The following is a 22891-nucleotide window of genomic DNA, read 5'->3' as shown; positions in this document are numbered from 1 at the left end:
ACCAATGCAGTGGCAAAGTAGTTAATGACTGTTACAGGGTAATATATCCCAAGCACTCCAGCCTTATTCTTCAAAATAATTAATCGTATTTTATCTGCAGTTTTCTAATTTACATTTTTAATTTTTCATCTCGGGGCAAAGAATCTATATTGAATGTTTAATAAAGATTTGATTGCAGTACTACTTAGTACAAAAGGAAAAAGACGAGCACTAAACAAACACCTATAATTGCACTTCTGAGCGCATTTCACTTCTAGAACAGAGACTCCCCACTCAGCTTGTACAATCAGCACCAGTTTTATACAGGGTGGAATCTTTTCCTTAATCCTGGCAGTGGTAAAAACATTCCCTGAACCTTCATACTTTTGAGGTGTATGCTGGCCCGTATTTCTTAGCGAAGCTGTCAAAGTTAAGCCTGTTTGTACCAGGCAGTCATCGACTACAGTAAATTAAACACCCTTCTGTCTGTCAGTAGCCAAGTGCAGATATAACCTCCATATTGCTTTGAGAAATTAGCTAGTGAATCCTCATTATAGTTGTACTTTGGCTTCTCGGTGAGCCTGGGATTATATAGGGGAAGGCTGCGAGTAGCACACACTTAAGAGCGAATTTCTTCCAAGTCAACACAAACACTCTAGCAAAATTCTGAAACTGGAGAAGTATGCTCTCTTCCTTCAGAAAACCATTAGGTGTCTATCTAGATAACAGATCAGCTGAGCATGATAACCACTCCCAGTTCCTGACAGATCAGCACCTTCCTGCAAGGTTGTGTTCAGAAAATCCATGGTGTCTTGATACAGGATAGTAGGCGTCTTTATATTACTGAAGAACATGAGAACCCTCTCAGCAGATCACACCAGCAGCTCCAGTTAAATCTTTAACAATAGCCAACACCACGTGCATCAGAAGGTGCAAGGAGCCTAAAGAAAACCTGGTGACAGCTCATCTACAAATGAAGCTCTTTATAGCCTCCCCCTCACCAGAACTTAGCTCCTACTGGGAGCCCTGATGGTTTGTGCTCTCATTCTACATAGGGGTTTGTGTGTCATACCCATTATATCAGTACAGATTAGATGTTTAAAAAGCCCTAGAAATCATTAGGCTTTATTTAAAAAAAAAAAAAAAAGCAGCTGAGACATTATTGAGACTGATATATTTCTACTTATATATTTCCGGCACTTTTTTGGTTTTGGGTTTTTTTTTTGGGGGGGGGGGTGTGGTGGGGGGTGGTGGTAAAGTTCCATGTAAACCAGACTATGAATTCATGGGTGGAATGCTTACTTTTCAGTCATTTAAAATTGAGATGAATAACAGCTTTTCAACCCATACCTCTCATTAGAGCAAAAGCTACACTTAACAGACGTGCCATTATTGCCATCAAGAACGAAGTAATCATTCAATAGCTCTTGTATTGTATATTTAATTGTCTTCAAAAGGATGCATTACAATTGGGGGGAGGTGTGACATGTTAATGTATTAGTAAACTATGCAGGGAGTTGTGCAAAATTAATTTCTGTCCTACAGCAAGAATGAACAAGATTATCTAATTGCATGAGAGATTCCAGAGGCTTTATCTTCCCCTCAGCACAGAGTCTCCATTAAGAATAAACAGTCACAAAAGCACATTCCAAAGGAGAACACAAATCATACAAAATCATCTTCTTGAGTTAATGAGTGACTCACCTTGCTCCTATCCCTTCCTCCTATACAAGGAGACAGCCCAAGGCAAATGCTCCATAAACCTAGACATGATGAATTCAGTACTCGGGAGACGAGGTGGGTGACAAGGTTCCTCTCAGCTCCGGGAGGAGCTGCTTTAAGAAGTCCCTAAGCAGAGCTAATGGAGGGTTTGCAGGATAGAGCAACACTGCATGGGGGCTCACACGCACAGCTTTAAAAAGCCAAGTTCCACATGTAGGACAAATAAGCAATAAATTTAAAATAGAGCAAGCAATACCGAGGGAAGGTGTTCCCGCTGATGCTGGGTTTTGTTACCAGAAAAGTATATATGTTTCTTTACAGCCCTAAGCCCTGAATTTTGGAACCATGCTGCTCCAATGGCTTTGTCACTAGCTATTAAAATTGCCTTTTTGTTTTCCAGCTCCCCTTTCCAAAGAGTAGCTTAGTGACAGCAAATTCAAGCCTGGGGCCAAAGGGAAGGAATCAGATTTACTCTTCTCCCCTAAAAACCTGATTAAGGGTAGCTCAAGCTTAGCACTGGGTGGAAGCCCAGGGCAAGACACTAAAGATGTGCTAGGTGTTTTCAGAGTGCAGAGGATGGAGCCTGGAATGATAGTGCTGGAGACTTACTGTCCATAATTAGTCACAGAACAGGCCAATTAATCTCCATACAGCTGCTCTGATAGCAGGACTCACATCCAATTTGGTGAAACTGATTGCAGGTATGCCACGGTAATTCAGTGGTCACGATGCAGGCAGTACTGCACTGTTGTTTGGAGGTGTGCATGTGAATGAAAAACAAAAATAACTGCTTTAGGTGGTCTTGCTCTCTGGCTTTTCTTGACTCACTGCTGCTCCTTGAGCTCAGCTGAGAGCTCTAGAGTAGAATAATCTGCTGGAGAAGCAAATTCCCAAGTTTTTGAGTTTCTTGCTCTCTCAGACTGATACCAAACCCCAAGGCAAATGACTTGGGGGAACTGAACCCTTCAAAGTCCATCTGGGCTCTGTATGTCATCGCAGCAGATGAATTTAATACCAGTGCCAGAGGGAGAATGGAACGGTGTTGATTAGACTCAAGAATTCAGCAGGCTGGCAGTGAGCAAACTTTTCTGTTAGATCACTCTGACAGTGCTCATCAGCCCTGGCCTGGCCCTATCGTTCCATTTCTCACAGTTCACCGACCCAGCTCTGCTATAAACCAAAGACCAACTGGGAACACTAAACTGTCCTTGCACTTTATAAAAGGCAGGATGTCCCAGCCAAAGGCCAAGTGGGTTAACAACCTCTTTTCTTCCTCTTCTCAGAAATCCTGGTGGCTCTGACCCAATCTTCTCTGCATACTCTACGTGTTTGTATTATGTTCTTCTTCTTCCTCCTAATGCTTTTCCCTTCCATCCCCAAGGTGCTATACTTTTGGGATGCCTAATTTGAGCTACCTGGTGAGTACACTGGATGAGTTGGAGGAAAGCTGCTCTTTGTCAAGTGTGTCGGTTTCAATGGCTGTTGACAGAAGGAATGGATTTGGCCACATGTAATCTTTCTCCGAGTGCAGGTGCCCAGAATGAAAGGCCAGGGCAGTAAACAGCTGAGTCTTCAACATGCTCATAAGCTGCAAAAATGAAACTGTATCAACATTTAATAAATAGAGAACAGGCAGTAAGCAAGCAATAGTGAGGATTCATCACTTTGTCTTTTGTTTGTTATTTGTCAGGCATATGTATATAAAAGAGGGTACAGATTTGGGGTCTATTAGTCAGATTGGTTGTTCCATCCAGCCAAGCCAAACCTTTAAGCTTTGCAAGAACTTGGCTGAGGAGAGCCTTTAGGCTTGACAACCAGGACACCTTAACAGACAGTGCAGGCTGGGAGATGATCTGTGAGCTTTCCAGTTTCCTCTCCTGACCCCTCCTTTTTGTCCAAGTCTTTGTCCAAGCAAGATTCCTTGCTCTGCCGGGAATCAGTTCACTCCAGAATCCATCATGCTCTCTGTCTGTGCTTATATCCTTGGGCCTCTGTAGCTGGGAAGAACACAGGAAGTATAATGTCATCTTTAGCCACCCATTCTCCAAATTTGACCGAGTCAGAGATCCAATCCCTGTGGTTATCTTCACTATCCCTCCAGCCTCTTGCTGTGCTTCTGCACTGTCACACAGCATCTTTTTAGCTCTTACTTCACTTCAGCCTATGAAGAATCCCTTTGTGTTTCATGACAGTAAGTGGCTTCTGAGTAATGGAAGGAGGAAAGCAGATGTGTTGTGCCTTACAAGCTGACCATTAAACACAGCTACTCCCTGCCACGTTGAAAAGTGAAGGGTAGCCAAGAGTTCAAATGACTTTTAAACAGCTCTTCCAATGCCCATGCCAACTTTTAGCAGTCTTCCCGCCCTTGTTATCCCAAAGTAGTTGCAGGACTGCCTCCACTGTACACTTTTCCTCCTGCCTGCAAATATAATGCCACTAGGAGGAGTATTGCTCTTAAAAATGGGGAAAGAGCCCATCTTTGGACAGTATCTTTTGGGCTGATAGCTGTGATGAAGCCCTATTGGCAAGCTAGCTGATGGGCACAGAGCATTTCAGCCATGAGGGCTCCTCTGTGTTGGATCTCCAGCACCTCAGTGCCCTTCAGGACACTTTCCCTTGGCTAAAGTGCCCCCAGATTCTGCTCACCTGGCTGCATGTGCACCATGCGGCATAGCCGTTTGCCTGGCTGGTTCTTGTACATGGGCTTTACGCACACTTTGTTAGTGGTGCCTGAAGCCAGGTCTGTGAGGATCACACTGTGTATCTGTGGCGAAACGCTGATGACAGATGAAGGGCCAGTTTGCCGCCGGCATCTGACTCTGTAACCAAGGACTTTGCCATCAGCAGAATCCCAGGAAGCTTTCAGGGTGTTGGGGCCCATGTCTTCAAAGCGAAGGTGCCTCACTTTGGAGCCCTCTAGAGAAAGAAGATTCATGTTACTGTGGGCCATTTGTATGGAGTGGTCCTTACCGTCTAGCTCCTTGTTCCTCCCGAGGGGATTGCTGAGAAGGGGCCAGCCAGCCTGGTCTTTCTCTGTTGTAGAGACACAATAGCCCATCACTCTACATCTCTGCACTGGAGGAGCTCAGCCTAATTAGCCCTTAACTTTGTCCTGGTACCAGCACAAAATAACTTTTGTTGGCACTGTTAGGCACTGGCTGGCCACCTCCCACACCCTCAGCTGCTGTCATTCTCTGAGCTCCTCACTCTTGAGTCCTAAAAAGAGCTAGGTTTTGCCTCTTGCAATATCTTTACAGGTACCTCTTCAGAGCAGAAGCTTCTGCCAATGAAGTTTCCACCCCTCTGTTCCTAAATCACACCAAAGAACAGCCACTGAGGAGATAGAAGGGAAAGGCAGTTTTCTTTCTTCTTTAGGGAGATTCAGGGATCTCCAAGTTTGTTCAGCTTGTGACTGCACCAGCAGCTTGGCAGTACACACCCTGTAATAGCAGTCATGTTGTGCGTGTCTGATTTTCTTTCAGTCCTGTGCCTTATACATCTGCTACATCCTAATGGCATATCATGTGCTGTTCATCAGAAGCTGCAGCTTTCCCCTTCTCATCCCTCCCCAGTAACTGGGCTGAACGAATTCTCTGGCTTCACCTAGAGGCAGATGATCTGTGCGAAGAAACAGGCACACTTCAGAGCCCATATAGTTTCCTATCAGCAGAGTGCCGCTCACTCACCTTCCTGAGTGCATGCTTTAGCTGACAGGGATTTCTCCTTTCCCGATTTGTAGACTGCAGTCACTGTCACTAGATAGGTTGTATTGGGTGCCAGATTCTCCACCACAGTGCTATTGTGCTCGCCATCCACCTCCAGCAGCTTCACTGAGTTCCCAGGGAGTGGTCCATACAGGATCTGATAGCTGACCACACTGTCCAGTGTGGGAGCCCAACTAACATGGAAGCTGTATGGCCCAGACTCCGAGATGAGAACCTGAGCTGGGCTTTTTTCCTCTGAAAGCAATGTAAAAAGATGTGAATGAGTATGTAATTCAAGGCATAAGAATGCTGTCAGAGGAGCATAATCGACCTGCCCCATATTTGGCTTCCAGGAGGTGGAAGAAAATCCATCCAGCAAGTGGATGTTGATAGTCATCCAAGTCAGCACAACCCAGCTCAGCCCTAAGAAAACAGTTTCTCTACCTGTGCAGCATAGAGCAGGCAAAACTACTCAGCCAAAACTGTTCTTGCATGCAGAAAATTAATATTGGATGCAAGTTCATCTTGACTTTGTCACCCCTCTTCAGATTTTCAGTGTGTCACTTTTTTGCATGTTGCTCTCCAGCAGAAATCTGAGTTATTCTTCTGACCCAAATGACTAGTCTGTACAGAGAAGATGGCTTCTGCTCTGAGTGGTCTTCCTCTCCTTCTCTCTTAAACAGGGATTCCCCATCAGTGGATACACCTGCCCAGAGAAGCAGAATCACCTGCTTCAAGAGCATTACTCTCCCCTAGCTGCACCTGCAGCCTCAGGTAGGAGACAGGGATCTCCTTGTTCCCATAGGAACGGCTCAAGCTATGAAGGTCAAAATTCCCCTTTGGCAGTAACCCACACAAGGCAGCACTGCTTCTGCCAGACTATCGTACTGGGATAGTAAGTTATGTGCAGCAGCCTGTGCTTTATCCCCAGTGGGGTCTACGCCTCAGCCCTGTTAAATATTTGCAAGCTGCAGCTCCCGCTGCCTTTTCCCAGGGCAGTGGGCTCTGCTTTCCTCCAGACTGATAGATTTTTAAGGTTGGAAGGGCATCTTACGACCATCAGAACTGATCCCCTGTTCTGGGCAGTCCAGAACATCTCTCTAAGGAAAGAACTGCCAGCTGAGTGCCAGCATAAAGCAGCTCATTACGTTCTGTCCTAACCACAACCATCTGCCTTTTCCAATCAGACCATGAGGCTGTGGGATGCAGACCAAAGACTGTCCTGTTTGCTTTATATATGTGAGGCTCAAGTACAGTGGAGACTTCCCCTTTCGTCACGGTTGTGCACATTTTACCTGCTAGTGTAGTAACCCTTGTTGTCTGGGGAGGGAAGTAGTGGACGTTGGATTCAGGAATGAGTGCCACCTCATAAGTAGTTTCTGGTGCAAGGTTGCTTAGCATGAGGCTAGTGTGAGCCCCAGACACTTGCTTTGTCCTCTTCCTTGCTAGATCATCTATTGGGGCATACTCCAGGGTGTAGTAGCCAGTTTCTTGGGAGAGGAGTTTGGGCCACATCAGGCGGAAGCTGCTTGAGGTGATATCTACTGCATGGAGCCGATTTGCTTGGATAACATCTGGAAGAGAAACAGGAGCAAGAAATCACTACTGACATTAATACAGAGAACATGGCACATCTAAAATACAGGCCCTTCTGGATGGGAGATGTAGCCTACAGCAAAACTGGATGACAGCTGAAGTCACCTAGGTGTAGCCAAGCCCCTTCGTAGCAATTCAGTGAACCAGACCCTCTTTGAAAGGTTCAGGAGCACAAAACTAAATCCTTGAAGCCAAGCATAAAGCTAAAAAAAAATGTAAAAAGTGCGTCAACTGAGGCAGCAATATTTGGATTTTCGCACCACTCCCACCTCTCAGACAAGATCCTTTCACTGAACAGAGCTTGCAAAGGAAATGCATATATCCCAATGGCCATGAGTAGCATTTGGGCTAAAGGAATTGCTTAGGTGTGTCTGCACAACAGGTTTCAGCTCAAGAATGCTATTGCACCTTGCCTCCTAGGCATCTCCAGCCTCAAACCAGTTTGCCACAAGCCTCCAAGTTGCTCTGTAAAGCCCCAGCTTTCCCTCTCCATTCTCTCTTCCTAGTCCTTTTGTGCTGGTGATCTGCTGTGACAGAGAGGCCTGGCACAGCAGGAACCGTGCCTCTCCCCATCCAAGCCTGTCTTGCACCACCAAGAACAAATCTGGAGTGATCTAGCAAGTTCTGGGCAGCTGCTGCTGCTCAAGAGATGTGCGGGAGTTACTGTGCCTGGCCAAACAGGCAGCTTCCCCCACTCAGCAAGACGTTACCACGTACCCAATATGGCAAGCAGCACTGGCACTGTCTGTGACAAAGCTGGAGACAGAATTTGGGCATCCAGGTTCCGAAACTCCTGCAGTCAGTTCATCCAAAGCTCCCTGTGGAAATCACCTACTAGTGAAACCAAACCACTAGAATTTGTCATGTATGCGAAGCAGCCCAGAGTGTGAAGATATATATTTCTCCCTGCTCTCTGCCTGTACCCAGTGGCCAGGAAGAAGGGGCAGCAACTGGGGATTGTCCAGCATTTGCTGAGCCAGCTGCATTCATCCCAGCTGAAGTCACTCCCTGCAGTGTTTCACAGAGCTCCATTGTTTTGTGACATTCAACATTCAGAGCCACTCTTGTGCTATCTTGCCTCTCTCTCCCCCTGCACAGAGACTTCTCTTCAAGGCTCATACTACCTTTGAGTTCTAGACCCCAAATGCCAGACACGAATACCTCTTCTGACACTCTGCAGTTCCCCCAGCTTCCTCTGCTACTTGACCCTTCCGACACCCATAGCCTCCTGAGCCCATCTTGGGCAGAATTCCGCTGTTCTCTGGTCTTCCAGAGGGGCAGAAACACACAGGACTTTGTTTCTAGCTCCAGGGAAGTGGCATAAAAAGAGATAAAGATGCTTTTTTTTTTTTTAAAGCACCCTGAGCTTTAGAGAACTGCATTCGCTCTGCACAGTGTCACTCCTGAAACCTTACGATAGTACCCTCCAGCTCAAGCTTAAATACTTCACAGAGTACTGTAAGTAGCGCTCCCTGGCTGCTCATTACACAGAGGTAAAGGGAGGCACGGAAGTCTGCCCAGACCTGCAAGAGAATAGGGGATAGCCTTGCATTCTCAAACTTGTCCTTTAACTGAGAAAAGATCAGCTCTCCTCCTCCGAGCCCCTGCCAACTTCCCCGTACCAATAAAGCAGCCTCAGTTTTTCCTCTGAGCTGTTCCTTGGCTCTCCCAGACAGGCAGGAACATTCCCCTTCTCCATGCCCTGCCCGCTCCTGTCCACGCACGCTGCCAGCCAGCAGCACTCCACCCGGCTGGAGCTTGGAGGAGGCAGCGGGTGGGAAGCAGCACCATGGGACCTGGAGCACTGCACCCTTCTGTGAGCCCTGCAACTACCAGTGGCCAAGCCACAAAGGAACAGTGAACAGAGGAAAGGCCTCAGCGCCAAAAGTCCTGCCAAAAGCTCGGGGAATGGAAATAAGTGAGCTCGGAGGCAGGGCTCAGGGACACTGCGAATAGATTGGGCAGATTAAAGTGACAGGGTGCAACACCTGAGACACATGTTACAGGAAGCCCACAGCAAATAGCTCTGCCCATTGTTGCCAGATTAGAGGTGCCTTGAGTGTATAAAGAGGGCAATAAGCCCCAGAAAATAGATGCCCATGGTATGCTTCACAGCAGCTCCTTGTTCCCAGAGAGAAGCAGCAAGTTAATCTCTTGCATTAGACCCAGGCAGTGCCTTCCTAGCAACACTCAGAGACGACTTGTGACACACGTGCCTTCCACCTCCTACCTCTTGGTGACTTGAAACACCATTTTGCAGCCACAAGCTTGCTGGCATCCCATGAATGCTGGCAAGGTCAAGATTAGACTTGCAGAAATGCTGCTCCTTTCATGATGTGCGTAAGAAATGCAGCCAGGCAGCAGATGAACCTGTTCTAGTCCTGGGTGCATGATCCCCTCTCTGCAGAAGCTTCAGCTAGGACTTGGGACAAATCACTTCTGCTTCATGGCTCTATTTCCCTACTATGATATGTATGGGGGTAGGGTTCCAATACTGGGAGGAGGGAACACACTTCTCCATTACCAGGGTGGACATTCAAAGTCTGAGATCACTCCCTCTGGTTGCCTGCTTATATTCAGTGCTAAGAGAGAATGTCAGAGGACTCTAGGCTCAAAGCCTTCACCGCAGCAGAAGTTATCCAGAACTTTCTTTCGGATCAGAAATGTGTTGCTCTGAATACACATGGGAAGTGGCTGATGTTTTGCGACTGCTGGGCAGGTGGGCTCCTGTAGAACTTGGCTCAGAAGATGGTGCCAAAGGATGAAACAAGTCAGCAGTTGTCAGCACAACTGGCTGAGTGGAGAGCAAGTGGATGCTAGCACAGAACCTGATGTCATCTCAAAGGAATGCCTTGGTTTCACAATATTTGAAGGTCCTTTCCCAGAAGGACACCACCAAATGCCATATATTGGGTACATAATACATAAGATGCAATGGAAGAAGCCTGAGCTAGTGTCCCCTTTCCTTCACAGTTGGAAAGGCAGAGGTATTTGCCAGGAACCAGCTGTGGCCATAGCCAGGCTGGCTGGGAACTGTAGCCTGCTGCATTCTGCAGACTTGTTGTGTCGGGACCATGTGCCAAGGAAAAGGAGGGAGACTGAACATACACATCCATCCACAGTCCCTGTCTTGCACCCATCTGCATAGTAGTGTTACTGGAACTATTTCAGGTCCACCATGTCTAAGAAGCAGTCCATCTTCTCTGACACAGCCAGGTTTTTCAAAAAGGGAACTGAGGCAGAGACATCACATCCCTTGGCCTCAGCAGAGCCTGTAGCAGGACAGAAATACAGTTTGGAAGAGTAAGGCACCTTCCTTTTGTCTCCCTGTCCAAGTAGCTGCTGTCTTGCTGTCTAGGACTGAAGACCCTTGCTGTGAACTCCAGACTCAGCCCTAACAATTTGTTATATTATTTGTCTGCTCAGATCTCTGATCAAATTTCTGAAGGCAAAGAAAATGCTTCTTAACTGAGCAACCCCTACATAAAGATGCCTACCTTTGTTTAGTGAGGTACAGCTGTGGAGACTGAGCTGTTCTATGGAGGGTTCTCAGCCTACCTGAGACAATAGCAACTTGGTAGCCAGAGACCATTGTGTTGGAGTACCTGTGGAACAGGCATGAAACACCCCATCCCTGGATAGGAGGTGGAGGGAGGAGAGCAACTCTTGGCAAAGCTTGTTTGTGCATCTACAAAAGGCTTTAAAAAAAACCAAACAACAAACCAGTAGCAAGAGATGAACATAAGATAGCAGTGATAATAAAACCAGTGTGGGCCATTCCAGAGTTGGAAAGGCCTAATTTCTGCTTGCCAAGGATCCTGTCTGTCCCTGCTATCCCAGGGGCCAGAAGCAGGAAGGGTGGTGATGAGGGCTGCCTCCTCCAGGCAGGGAAGAGTGGACATATGTGGCTTTATTAAGGCTAACTTGGGTGATATTACCAACGTCTGGTATTTTGCTTAAAGCATCAGCTCCTGGATTCATGCGAGAATCTCACCTTCCATTAAAATCCCAGACTAGTAACTTTTAGACCCAGTGGATGCATAGAATACTGCCCTCAAGCGCAGCAGAGTATTTATTACCTTTGCAGATCTTGCAATCTTCAAGACAGTCTTGTGCTGCAAGGATATGCAGGTGATTTCTCATTTTGGGATGCTATTTTATGCCATCTCGATTCAGGATGCACTAGAAGCTGAAACAGCCACTTGAAATGAAACATCTGGGGGTCTGTGTGGCATCTGGTACAGTAGAAGGACTGCTGGTACTGCCCCATACTCATACAGGAGAGAAGTGGATGATTGGAGGAGAACATGGTCCCTGTGTGTGATTTGTTAAATGATCATGGTTGGAACTAGAAAGAAATTGCTATACATAGAGGATTCTGAGGAAAGGGTTACTTGGATGCTCCAAAGCCAGCTCTAACCAACTCACATAGCAGAAGCCAAATGAGGAATTAAAACAGGATTTGCAATGGAGAGAGAACCTCCAGAAAATGAATGGAAAGTCTGCAAAGTCATACTAACTCAGTTTTCCAAGCAAATCCAGAGAGGAGGCTGAGGCAAACCCCTGCTTTGCAATCACAGGCACTCCCACCATGATGGCATTCAAAAGCTGCAAAAAGAACATGCATTGTGCAGTGCAACATGAAGGTTAGCATGAGATATTCCTCTTGGCTTCCAAATTCCTGTCTTCTGGCCCAGATTATGGCTTTGGGTCTCCTCAGACCCTTTCCTGGATGCTTTAGAAAACAGGACTGCTGAAAAATAAAATCTGCTGTTTGTTCCTGCTCTCTGCACAGCAACCACCACAACCATGCTAGCAACAAAGAGGTAGCAGTTGGCCTGCTAAACCTAACAAGTTAGGGCTGGGATTTTCTTCCAAGGGCTGTGCTAGCCAAGTCAGGCTATAGATCTGGCAGACGTGGAACACGTTACAACAGGGGAATTATGGAACAAAAACATTCCTCTCCTACAGTCTTAATGTTGATAGCAAGCACCATCTTTAATTGCTCTTTGTAAAAGAACAACTGCCAGCCACTTGTAGGCAGGAGTCAGTGTGTTCCAGCCACTGTGCTTGCACATGATGGTATCTATAGGAAGTCAAATCTACCGTAGACAAGAGTTTGAGGGAGCTGACAGGACCAAATCCTTCCCAGGCATACACATCCCATTCTGTGTATGTAATGTGTTCAACACATTTGTGTCCTCCACCTCCATCAGATGGTACATAGCCAAACAGCATTTTAGAGAAAAAAATTCACCCTGAATGTGAAAATCGAGTTCAAGGGGCTTAGGCACCTTGCTCCCACAGTCAGCAGCCTCCTACTGTAGTTAAATCATTGCTTGTTTGGGAAGCCTTTGGTTAACAATTAACCTGTGCAGGTGGGGGCATTTTCATCCTACACTTGAATTGTACAGATGTCTGTGACCTGCATGATTCATTTCAAAGTCTTGTGGGTTTTTAAGGAATCCTGATAATATGCTGCCTGAGCCTCTTTCCTTCATTAACAACTGAACAACTCATAACAAACACAAGTTTATCTCTTTAATAGATCTGCAGAAGGGAATTTGTCCCAGTCAGTCATGGGACCTTCCAAGGGGAAGAGAGATACTTGTCCCAGACAGATATTTGTCCCAGACCTCCTAAAAGCCTTGGTTTATACTTGGTCCTATAGCATTGTGAACAAAGCACCTCAGTTTGCAAGGGCTGCAGCTGTGTGTCAGGAGGACCATTGGTTTTAGGGGATTCTCACACTGCCTACATGGCAGAGCCAGGCATTAACTCATATTCAGCCCTGTTACAAACTCCCAGTGACCGCAACCCAACCCCACCGTACCTAGGATAGCATCTCGAAGCTCCTTTGTGATGATGGGTAGGTCATCAACATCCACAAAGTACAGGTGTTTCTCAGGAGGCTGGCTGGCAGCAGCAGAGAGTTCCAGGTAACTTCCCCGTCCAGTGCTGACAATGAAGACTGTTACTCCCATGTCCTTCAGGAGCTGCATGGGTTCAGAGATGTCATCAGTGGAGAAACCATCTGTCACCCAAACCAGTACCTTGGGCACATCTGGCCGGGCACCAGCTTCATCACTGAAGAACTTCTCCTTGGCATAAGAGAGTGCTTTGCCTGTGTTAGTGTCACCCATGAGCTGTTGAGTGTCCCGGATGGCTTGTTGCAGAGTCCCACTGGACAGGTACCGGTCAAAAGGGAACTCCATGGTGGGCGTAGTGCTGATATGGATGATGCTGGTCTGGACATCTCTGGGGCCAAAGGTGAAAGGTTGCACAAGGTCCCACATGAATTCCTTGACCCTGGAAAACTCATAGTAGGAGACGCTGCCAGAGCTGTCCAGCAAGAAGAGGAGGTCCCCCTCTGAATTGGAAGTAGACGGCTGGGGACCTAGCAGGGGAAGAGAGAGGGAGGTGGGTTAGTGGAATGATGTGAACCCATACCTGCACAGGCATCTGCTAGGAAAGCCTGGTTATCTTCTGCCAAATCTCAGAATTCAGTGAGAATTTTGCTGGGTAGAGACCTCAGGTTTTGCCCCTTTTTATTATTATTTGCATCTAGCGTGACGGCTCCTGGGCTTTATTCTCAGTCCCGCTGTCAACTGTCCAGGAACTTCTCACCCCATCTCCCTAGCACCCCGTCTAGCTTTGCTTAGACTCATCTCTTTGATCACAACTGTTCTCTGCGAACACTTTAAGATGCTAACACTGAAGTGTTAGCCAGAGGTCTGCCTATGATTGTTCACAAACTAAGTTCTCTTAGCACCTTTTGTTTTAAAGTACTTTGCCAAAAAAGCTGTTTCTGTTTTCAACTGTTTCCTAGGTACTCCGAGGTCCAAGAACCTGAATTGGTTACAGGATCACAAAGAGCAAGAGGAAAAAAATTCATGATACCACCCCACTGAATAGCAGGATTGTGACCCGTGTTGGACTATTTGTCTCCCACTGCTTTCTTTGCGTTCAGTCTCACTTTGGGACGTCACAGCTGCTCAGCTTGATCTAGGCCCTGCCCAAGAAGGTCACTGCAAGGAAAGAAGCCAAAGCACTGCAGTTGCACTGGAAGGAGCTCTTGGAGGCACTGCGGGGCAGCAGCCTAGTACTGATCTGCCTGGCCACGGGACCCTCTCAGCAGCACACTTCAAACACAGGACTTACTTACCCCACAGGGTTTTACACTGGCCAAGAAGGTAAGACACATGCAAAGAAACTGTTGGAGGATCTCAGCGATACAGCAGCAGCAGCAGCCCTGAGCCCTGGTGGTGTGCTTGGTCCATCACTGCGAACAGTGGCACAATATCCAAGCACATAAATATTGCAGCTGCCATACCCTGCATACTTCGGTCGGCTGAGACAGACAACAGAGACTCACAGTAGAGTCAGCACATCTCAGACCTGCTGTGTGCAGCTTGCCCTCTGGCTCTTGGCAAAGGCCAATGCTACAGACAAGTCTGGCCTTTTGGAGCTCGCTTCTTTTACACGTTCTGCACCTCACCTAGATCAATCACCGTTTGACAGAGGTAAGGCTGAAGATGCATCTCATCTAGCTGCTGTGGTGAGCTCTCCAGGAGCAGGGAGAGGAGCTTCTCCTGCCTGCACTGGCTGCCTGGTCTCCAGGCTTTGTTGCCAGGTTTGTTTTAAAGTCATGTTTTACACATTTGCAAAGATAAAGACAGTGAGGAAGAGCAATACTTACTTTTTTTCCTCCTTTCCATTCACACGGAGTTACTTGGATGGCCAGAACAAGAGCCCGTGTCTCTCAGAGGAAAAAGGCCAGTCATGGGAGAGGAGAGGCAGGCCAAAAGACTGAAAAACTGGGATGAAATATGCCTGAATTCAGCCTAGTGTCTGACTCCTGAGAAAAAACAGCTCCTCAAGGAATGAGGGCAGGATGAATGCCTGATACTCCTCTGGTCCAAATTCAGTCAAGATGCATAACAGGTGGGAGCAGAAAACAGCATTGCAGCAGTGAAGGGAAGTAATTTCCCAGGACTTTAATCTCACCTCCTCATTCTTAGGTCCTGCACAAGGACAGGGGGCTGGAACAGAGCAGGGAGCCAACACAGGTGAGGTAGAAGAGATGCCCTGGACCTGACACTGCAGGAGCAATAGGAGCTCTAGCTCCTGAGCACACCTAGCACTTGCACACTACACTCAGGCAGGATCTGCAAGCACTGCACAGACTTAGGAAACCTCATGGCAGTCTTTCCAGGCACATGTTATTAACCCATTACAGATAAACAGAAAGGCCAGGGCAGTGGAACAAGGCAGCAGCTCAGGCACAGGAATCAGGGTAGAGCTAAAAGTACAAACCGCAAGTCCTGGATCCTGCCCTCACTGCTGCAGAAAAAATGCCTCTGAGCTACATCAGCTTGCACTGACACCTCTTATTACACAACACCAGGCTGATCTTGAGTACTTTCTGCTCCAGGCTGGAGGTGGATGTGTTCCAGAAGCTGGGAACATTCCTCACCAGCCTGAGCCAGCAGGTCAGTCATGCCCCGTGCCAGGGAGTAGCCTCTGCCACCCAGAGCTGCTGCCCTGGGCTGACGCACAGCAGTCCCAGAGAAAGAAGCAAACTGCTGATCGCAAGACTGAGAGAAACTGCCCAAGGTCAGGAGCAACTTTTGGGCCTAAAACAACTTCCAGGTTTATCCCATCTTATGACAATGGCAGTGCCTGGAAGAAAAATGAGCTGTATTTGGAAAAGAATGAAATGATAAAGAAACTTGATGAGAAAAACTGCTCGCTCTGCTCTCCCAAGAGAGCAGGCTGATTCTCAGAACTGGCTGCCTCTCTGTTCAAAGGCTACGGTCCGCACAAGACTGGCAGAAAGCTCCTTGATTTATACCACTGTTGGCAGGTAAGTATGGAGTGGAGGGACTCCTCCCTAGATCACTTTTTAAAAGCTAGGCTAATACTATGTTTTTGTGCTCTTCTGAATACATATTGACCTCCTTTCCCAGATAGTCTTAGGAACAGCACCTCAAAGGGGCTCTGGGACAGGATGTCTGGGAACGGGCTGCACAGACACATTTGTGCAGAAGAATGTAATATGTCAGGAAGAACATGCTTCTGAGGGTGTGGCCTGGAGTCCCACTCCATTTGACTCATTTTCTTACGATTTCAATTAAACTCCTGTGTGGGAAGCACAAACACATAGTGGACTCCTTCTACCACTCTTAGAGCTTGGAAGATTTACAATAGCTGGAATATCAATAATGAATTTGGACTTCTTTTAACCACCCCCCTGCTTTTTGACAGCTTTTGAGGTGCAAGAAGGGAGAAAAAGCCTCAGACCAGAGATTCCTGCCTGCACGTTTGGGCTTCTCTATCAGTGAAGGGATCAGGAATGTGGGGTGGCCAAATAATGTGGGCTCTGGAGCACAGATGAACTTGGTGCAGCACACAGTGGTTGAGTGCTGGAGCCACGTGTGGGAGCCAAAACCACAAGGCAGTAGACAGCTGAATGGAAAGGCTCCTGTAAAATTAATTGCTCCAAGGAGACAACTCATGCAAACAGTTCTCCCCCTGCAGAAAGCCATGTCAAGGCAGGCCCAGAGATAGCAATGAGCCTGGCAGAGATGAGCAGGGGGTTGGTAAGCCCCCACTGGGGCACTGCTCCAAGAGGCAGATAGGAGATGGCAAAATCAAGAGGAGGGAAAGGACTAGGGCAGGAGAACAGAGAGTAGGTACAAAGTGTCTATTACACGTCCTGCCAGTGAAACCTAATAACCTGAGCACAGAAAAGATCACGAACCAGCAAGAGCACACCCATTCAGGGTACAACACAAGGGGCTCAAGGGGGAAAACAGAAGGTGGAGAAGTGGTTCAGGCTTGAGCCACAGGGGAGCTGATCATCTTTGCCCAGTCTTCATTTGGACAGTCTTTACCCTGCTATTTATTTCCCTCACTGGGTACCATTCAGATCCCTGCCTGTGCAACTGAGTCTGTCCCATGGCAAAAGCATTCATGTCTGTATGCTCAGGAGTGTCAGGGGGAGGTACAGTGGAGAAAGGGCCAGCTGTGCTGGGAATGCATACAGGATGGGGGACAGAAGTGACATATGTGAGTCAGGACTACACTTATTGCATGTGTTATAGTATAGGTGTGCACTGGAAGAAAGCCAGAGTGCTTGCACGCATGGTCTGTAAACATGTGAATAAACATGCTGACAGCAAGGCACTGTGCTGCTCCAGAGACTGAGGCAGCACAGGAACCACTCTGCTGTAGTAGGTGCTGGCTGAGGTAGCAGAGGCATACCAGATCTCCTGAAACAACAGGAGAAATCAGATGGAGCCTTCAGAAATGGAGAACATTAAAGTTACTTGGATGTGACTAAGCAAGAGATGCTAGGAGGAGGCAGGAGTGGGACCTGCAATCTACATGGATTACAGCCAGTTGTGCATGACCCAGCACAACTCAGCCCTGTGGTGCAGACACACACACCCAGCAACTTGGCATTCAGAGCTGAGCAGAAAATAAAAGTGAAGTCCAGTAAGCTTTCCTGCTTGCCCCTAGCAACACGCAACTTCATCACCACATCGCACAGTAGAGCTGAACCTGTGACCTACAGGTCCCTGCCACTGGTTCCTAGAGCTCCCTACGTCCTAACAGCATTCCAGCAGGGCAGAGCAACAACGGCTTTGTTTAGAGCTTCTGGCTGCATGAAGCAAGTCAAATGCAAATAGCCATGGCTTTGTGCTTTCCTCTCCACTGGAAGAAGTACAAGCCACTTACTTGGCTGGCAAGCCATAGTGAGAGATCGTGGCAACAGGCCTGCCACCTCCCAGGAGGAAATAACTGTTTCTGCCCTCTGCTCCTGTATGAGGAACATCACTGGTTTCCTAAGTGTTGCAACAAACAGCTATGAAAGCTTCTGACCCTGGCAGGGCAGGGATCAATGGCCAAAGGACATTGCCCACAAGTGGGAAACAAGGTCACATGCACTAGCACTCTGGGAAGAGAATTCAGAATTCATCATGAGGGAGCAGATGCAAGCAAAATCCCACTACTGTCAGAACTACCTGCATGGGGTAGCACACGGGTGAAAACCAGCATGGAACACCAGCTCAAAAGAGAACATCAAAGGAGAGTCAAGAGCCCTGCCCCTGTCAAATTGCAGTCTTGACTGTACCCTGCAGTTCTGGGGCACCAAGACAGCTGGGCACGATGTTAATATCTTTCAAACACTGGTTTGAAACACTGGTTTCCACCATACGTTGCTGGAAATAGCTGTGTTAGTTAGGAGGCTCTGCAGGAAGAGCTACAGCTTGACACCACAACGTTCTGCCTGGAGGGTAGAAAGCATTGGGTAACAGCAATTGGTTAACAACTGGTTAACAACTGGTTAACAAAAGCAACAGTTACACTGATGGGCAGGTATATATTTTGGAGCTAAATGGATTGTCTGTGGGTGGAGCAGAAGGCTAATTCTTCATGCAGGCAAATACCATAACAGTTACCTCTAACACTCGGCCCTGCATAAGATGGAAACAAATTCCTCCCGTTTAGATTTTGTCAGCAGAAAGGATCCTTTGTCTAGATTTTTTTTTTTTATGGATCTCACTACATCAGGAGTGTGGCAGCATTTATAATGTGACTGGACACTCCATCAACCTTCCCTTGAGGTTTAGGTTTTCAATTCCCCCATCTTTCTTCCTGTTCTTTGTCCTTCATCCAATGTAAACATGCCATCCATGCCAGAGGTGGGGCTGTGGATATTTGTTACCAGAAAATCCCTGTGTTACACAAGCGGCTGCTGCTTTCAAGCAGTTTCCTTGCTTTATAGCAGAAGAAGATCGGCTGTTTGGCAAGATGCCAGATGCAGATTTCTCACTTTCAGTGGCCTTCTGAGAGAAGGGGCATCCATTAGCACTTCCCTGTCTCCTGAAATGTCAGGCCTTTGCTTCTGAAGAGCTGAGGAATAACTCTGCAGATCTCGTATCATTGCTGCTCCTGTGCTCTACTTAAGTCTAGGGAACAACAGAGAACACATGGCAGTATCCCGTTATCACCTTCTAGCTGATACGTGGTCAGTAGACACAGATCAGTCATGCAAAGAAGTGTTTTGAAGGGATCGATATGGGAGCAAAATGTCACCACGGAGTCACAGTGCTGCCTATATAAACACTTGGCTTTTCCCGGAGAAAACCAGCTGGTCAGACTTCCCTGTCTTTCACTGAGCTGCTGACAGAAGACATCCGCTTCATGAGTTCCCTGCACTCTCAGGGGGGACCTGAACACATACCACATGCCTGATTTATATGGGACTTGGAACTTGTAGAGCATAAAGGATCTAACAGCCAAAAAAGATCATGTCCTGATCTGGTTGACTACATTTGAAATTCCATGTTTGTCTTCCCTTCTCATTGTTTGGCCATGCAAGGTAAAAAATTCTATGAGTGGAGCCAGGTTTGGAGGCTGAAGAACACAGCCTGTGCTTCCCTGTGGCCCCCTGGGATCACAGTGAGAGGCAGGAGGAGAAAGGCACTGCCTCTCCCAGAAAGAGAGAGGTATCCCACCACGCCAGTCAGGTGGTGTTTTACACTTAAAACCATGTCAGAGAGAGGCCTGTGCCATGGGAGACGCCTAGATCACCTGCCTATTTAAAGAGCTGAGCCCCACCAAGCAAAATATACTTGTGTGACAAAGCCCAAATTGCCTATGCAGGTTCCAGCTCGTCCATGCCACAGATTACAGGCTGTAGGCTGAGAATTGGCCCTTCAGACAAATTCCTCTGGCACAAGGAAGCTGGGTTGCCATCTCTCATGATCTTTTCAGGAGTTTCATTATCTCTGCTGTTTTATTTAGAGCCTCAAGAGTCTTGGAATCATGGAATTATGCCAGGTACTGAGCTGTGCTTCAGAGATCAGGAAGTGCAGAGCTCTCTACAAAGTCCGTACGGATGGGCCATGTCTTTATTTTTCACTTGCTGCACCCACAGGGACAGCAATATCCCCATCATTTGCTGCTGATGCTAGTCCAGAGTACTCAGGTAATGACAACCCAAGTTTCATTTATCAAAGCCCAAACTATCAAATAGTTGTACTTTACACTGATGCAACAGAGATCTGAATCTGGACCCAAAGAAGAAAGTGGTGGAACCGGTCATGCGGTGCTCTGCCTTGACTTTGTGCCTCGGTGAACTAAGTCCATAGTGATTGTTCTGAAAAAGCTAATCATTCCTGAGCCTGTAGAAGCACCACTGGCCACCCAGTAGCTTCCTCACCTTGTCCACTGCAGCTGAGAATAAAGCTACAATCACTCACATTCAGTCAAGTGTCTAGGAAACAGAGTTATGAACATGAATCCCTACTTTTCAAACAGTTCCTCTCATTGTGTGATCATGGCAAACCACCATAGCACCTCCAGCCCATGCCCAGGAGCCCTGCCAGACTGGCTGTTTGCTCAAGGTTGCTTTAGGGAGCACCCGGGAGAAGCCTAGGAGACCCCCACATCAAAGCTGCTGGGGAACGGGCACCTTGCCGACCAGCAGGTTCATTTCCTCTAAGGGTGCAGCGTGCAAGCCAAAGTCAGCACGTCAATAACACGACGCACACAGCTTTGCCTCCGGAGCAAGGTGTAATCCTTCTGAAAAGCCATGCCTTGCTTTTTCACATACTCTGAAGGGTCTGAGCATTGTTTTTAGCCTGGGCTGGGGAACTGCCACATAGACTCCCATGGCAGCAGAAATGCATGACAATAGGAATAACTGCTGCCTGTGTGGACATGGAGCGTTGTGACAACGCCAGAGGCAGCAGTACCATTCCTGAACCAGCCTGTGTCACTGAGGGACACAATCCAGTATCCTGTAAGGGGATCTGAGCAACAGACCCAGTCTGCTCTGCGTACCAGAAGCAGAATCAGAACCCAGTGGTCTGGGCTGCTGTCTGAGTCTGAGGACCTCCTGTCCAGATAGACAAGAGGTTCACTTCTCCTTTCACGCTGGATTACGTTTCCCAGGTGCAGTGAAAACCAGATGCAGCCAGCAGTAGCCCTGCAGTCAAAGAACAGAACCTTTTTCTACTTGTGAGCCCAAGGCAGAACAAAAGCAGTTGCATCAGCATAGTCATCACGATGTGGGCTAAGTCTTCTGCCCAGCACTACAGTGCAGGAACCAGAAATGAGACATTCATGTCCTCTGTGTCCCTTTCCCTGCTGTCAGTTCTGCGAGACAGACCCATAATCATTTTCCCTGAACAGTATCCAAGAGAAAGCATTTTAAAGAGGAAATAAAACGATTGAATTACAGAGATTAGCAAGAGACCAGCAAGACAGGTATAGTATCAAACACTGGTTTTACTTCTCTTAATTGATGTGCCTCAGTACATAGGTAACAGTGAGGAGTCGGGACTTTTTCCATACGATTGCACTAAACTCTGCAAGTTTCTGAAATGGTTTCCTTTCCAATACTGGAAACAAGATAAAATTTCTTTCTAATACGGCAATTTTAGAAAGGTTTTTTTGTTTTGTTTTGTTCTTATGCCAGCAAAGTAACATACAAGCATAACTATACAGCTACAGCAGCAATATAACTTCAGCTTTTATTCTGAAAAGATTTTATGAGAAGCTCTAAGGACCAGGAGGTATTAAATGGGGGAAAGTAGTAACGGAACGCCTTGCCTTTTCAGGTACTCACCTCTCTCAGGTGTGTTCTGTCCCGCAGCAAACTGCAGCCAGAGACCAAGAGAAAGCACTGCCTTGGCCAACATAGCAAAGTCTGGTCCTGGGCAAACTACCTTAGATCCAAAAGCTCGGCTCTGTGAAGGCAGATGAAAGGCTTAAGATCAGTCATATTACATGCAAGGATCCACCAGATCCCAGGGTATCACTTCTATGCTGCTCATGCCTTGAGATCCGACTGCTTCTTTATGTGTGTTTTGCTGGGCTGTGTTGTAAGCTCTGGCTCCTGTAGGCAATTTTCCTCCCCCCCCTTCTTCCTTTTAAAGTCATAAATCCATCTTGACAGGAATAGCTGGAGGAGAGGCACAAACAGCACCCCTGCTGCTGTTCCTCTCCCGAGTTAAACTTGCCCCAGGAGTGTGGATTCAATTGCAGGCAGTCTGCATGCAGCTGGGCTCGTTTGAAAAATATATCCCTATAGATAAAACTTTGGCCCTGCAAGACTCTGGCAGCAGTCCAGCTAGGAGGGGGGAAAAAAAAAAAAGAAAAAGAAAAAAAGCTCAGAGAAATCCAAAGCTGCTCTGCTCTGGAATGAACTAGAAGAAGGAAAAACACGTATATAGAGGAAAGAAAAAGTAGAAAGGCTGGGGAGCGTGCCCTGCCCTGGGAATATTGGCTAATCTTCTGGGAGGAGGCAGGCTGAGCATTCCCCCAGGTCCTAGCGCTGCCCAGCGTGGGTCCCGTCCCCTGTGCTGCCCCACGGCCCGGGGCCAAACACGAGAGGTACAAATGTCATGCCTTACTCCTTTACCCTGGAGAAGAGCCGGTGCAGAAGCCACCACGAAACACAGAGCCTGCAGGAAGCGACGACTGCCGAAGTGGGGAGCGTCAGCCGTGGAGAAAAGGGCAAGAAGCGAGATTCTCTGGTGCATCAGCCTGCGACGTGCCCACTGGTTATCTCCCTTCAGCGTGACGTTAAATACATTTTCAAGTCGATGACTTCCCAGTCAAAGGGGACTCACATGCCTAAAGATAAACCTGTGACAAATATCTTACTGGATGGAGGGGCCGAAGGGTTTGGCGGAGAGCATATACCAAAGACCCTTCGCTGGCATGCAGCCTCTCTATTTCCCCTGTGTGCAGGAGACTTTTGCCAGAACAAAAACCAGACCAAACATAGTTTCCCTTCTCATGGCTCTCCTGCTGCCCGTGTGTCTGCTTTTGGCTCCTACCCATCAGGTAGAGGTAACTATAGCCCCTTT

The 22891-nt window shown here is 47.5% G+C and overlaps 1 protein-coding gene across 5 annotated transcripts in view; it reads right to left on the bottom strand.

The window, feature by feature from the left end:
- Positions 1-1404: 1404 nt before the first annotated feature.
- VWA1 (von Willebrand factor A domain containing 1) overlaps positions 1405-22891 on the bottom strand; it is a 34315-nt gene continuing 12828 nt past the window's right edge. Inside the window, exons 1-7 of one of the 5 annotated variants that reach the window (XM_069782674.1) lie at positions 22433-22665; positions 21646-21766; positions 12835-13398; positions 6701-6979; positions 5388-5660; positions 4348-4617; positions 1405-3692 (exon numbers count right to left, since the gene is read on the bottom strand). In XM_069782674.1, coding sequence (XP_069638775.1) covers positions 3658-3692; positions 4348-4617; positions 5388-5660; positions 6701-6979; positions 12835-13398; positions 21646-21766; positions 22433-22561 — 1671 coding nt within the window. In that variant the 5' untranslated portion in view covers positions 22562-22665 and the 3' untranslated portion in view covers positions 1405-3657. Of the gene's footprint in view, positions 3699-4347; positions 4618-5387; positions 5661-6700; positions 6980-12834; positions 13399-21645; positions 21767-21855; positions 22308-22432; positions 22666-22891 lie in introns of those variants that run through there. The other 4 variants (XM_069782672.1, XM_069782675.1, XM_069782676.1 and 1 more) reach the window with 4 other exon arrangements.

The sequence above is a fragment of the Haliaeetus albicilla genome, chromosome 4, assembly GCF_947461875.1.
Source record: "Haliaeetus albicilla chromosome 4, bHalAlb1.1, whole genome shotgun sequence".
Classification (NCBI taxonomy): Eukaryota; Metazoa; Chordata; class Aves; order Accipitriformes; family Accipitridae; genus Haliaeetus; species Haliaeetus albicilla.
Note: the sequence above shows the minus strand (reverse complement) of the source record. Positions and strands in the feature narration are given on the sequence as shown.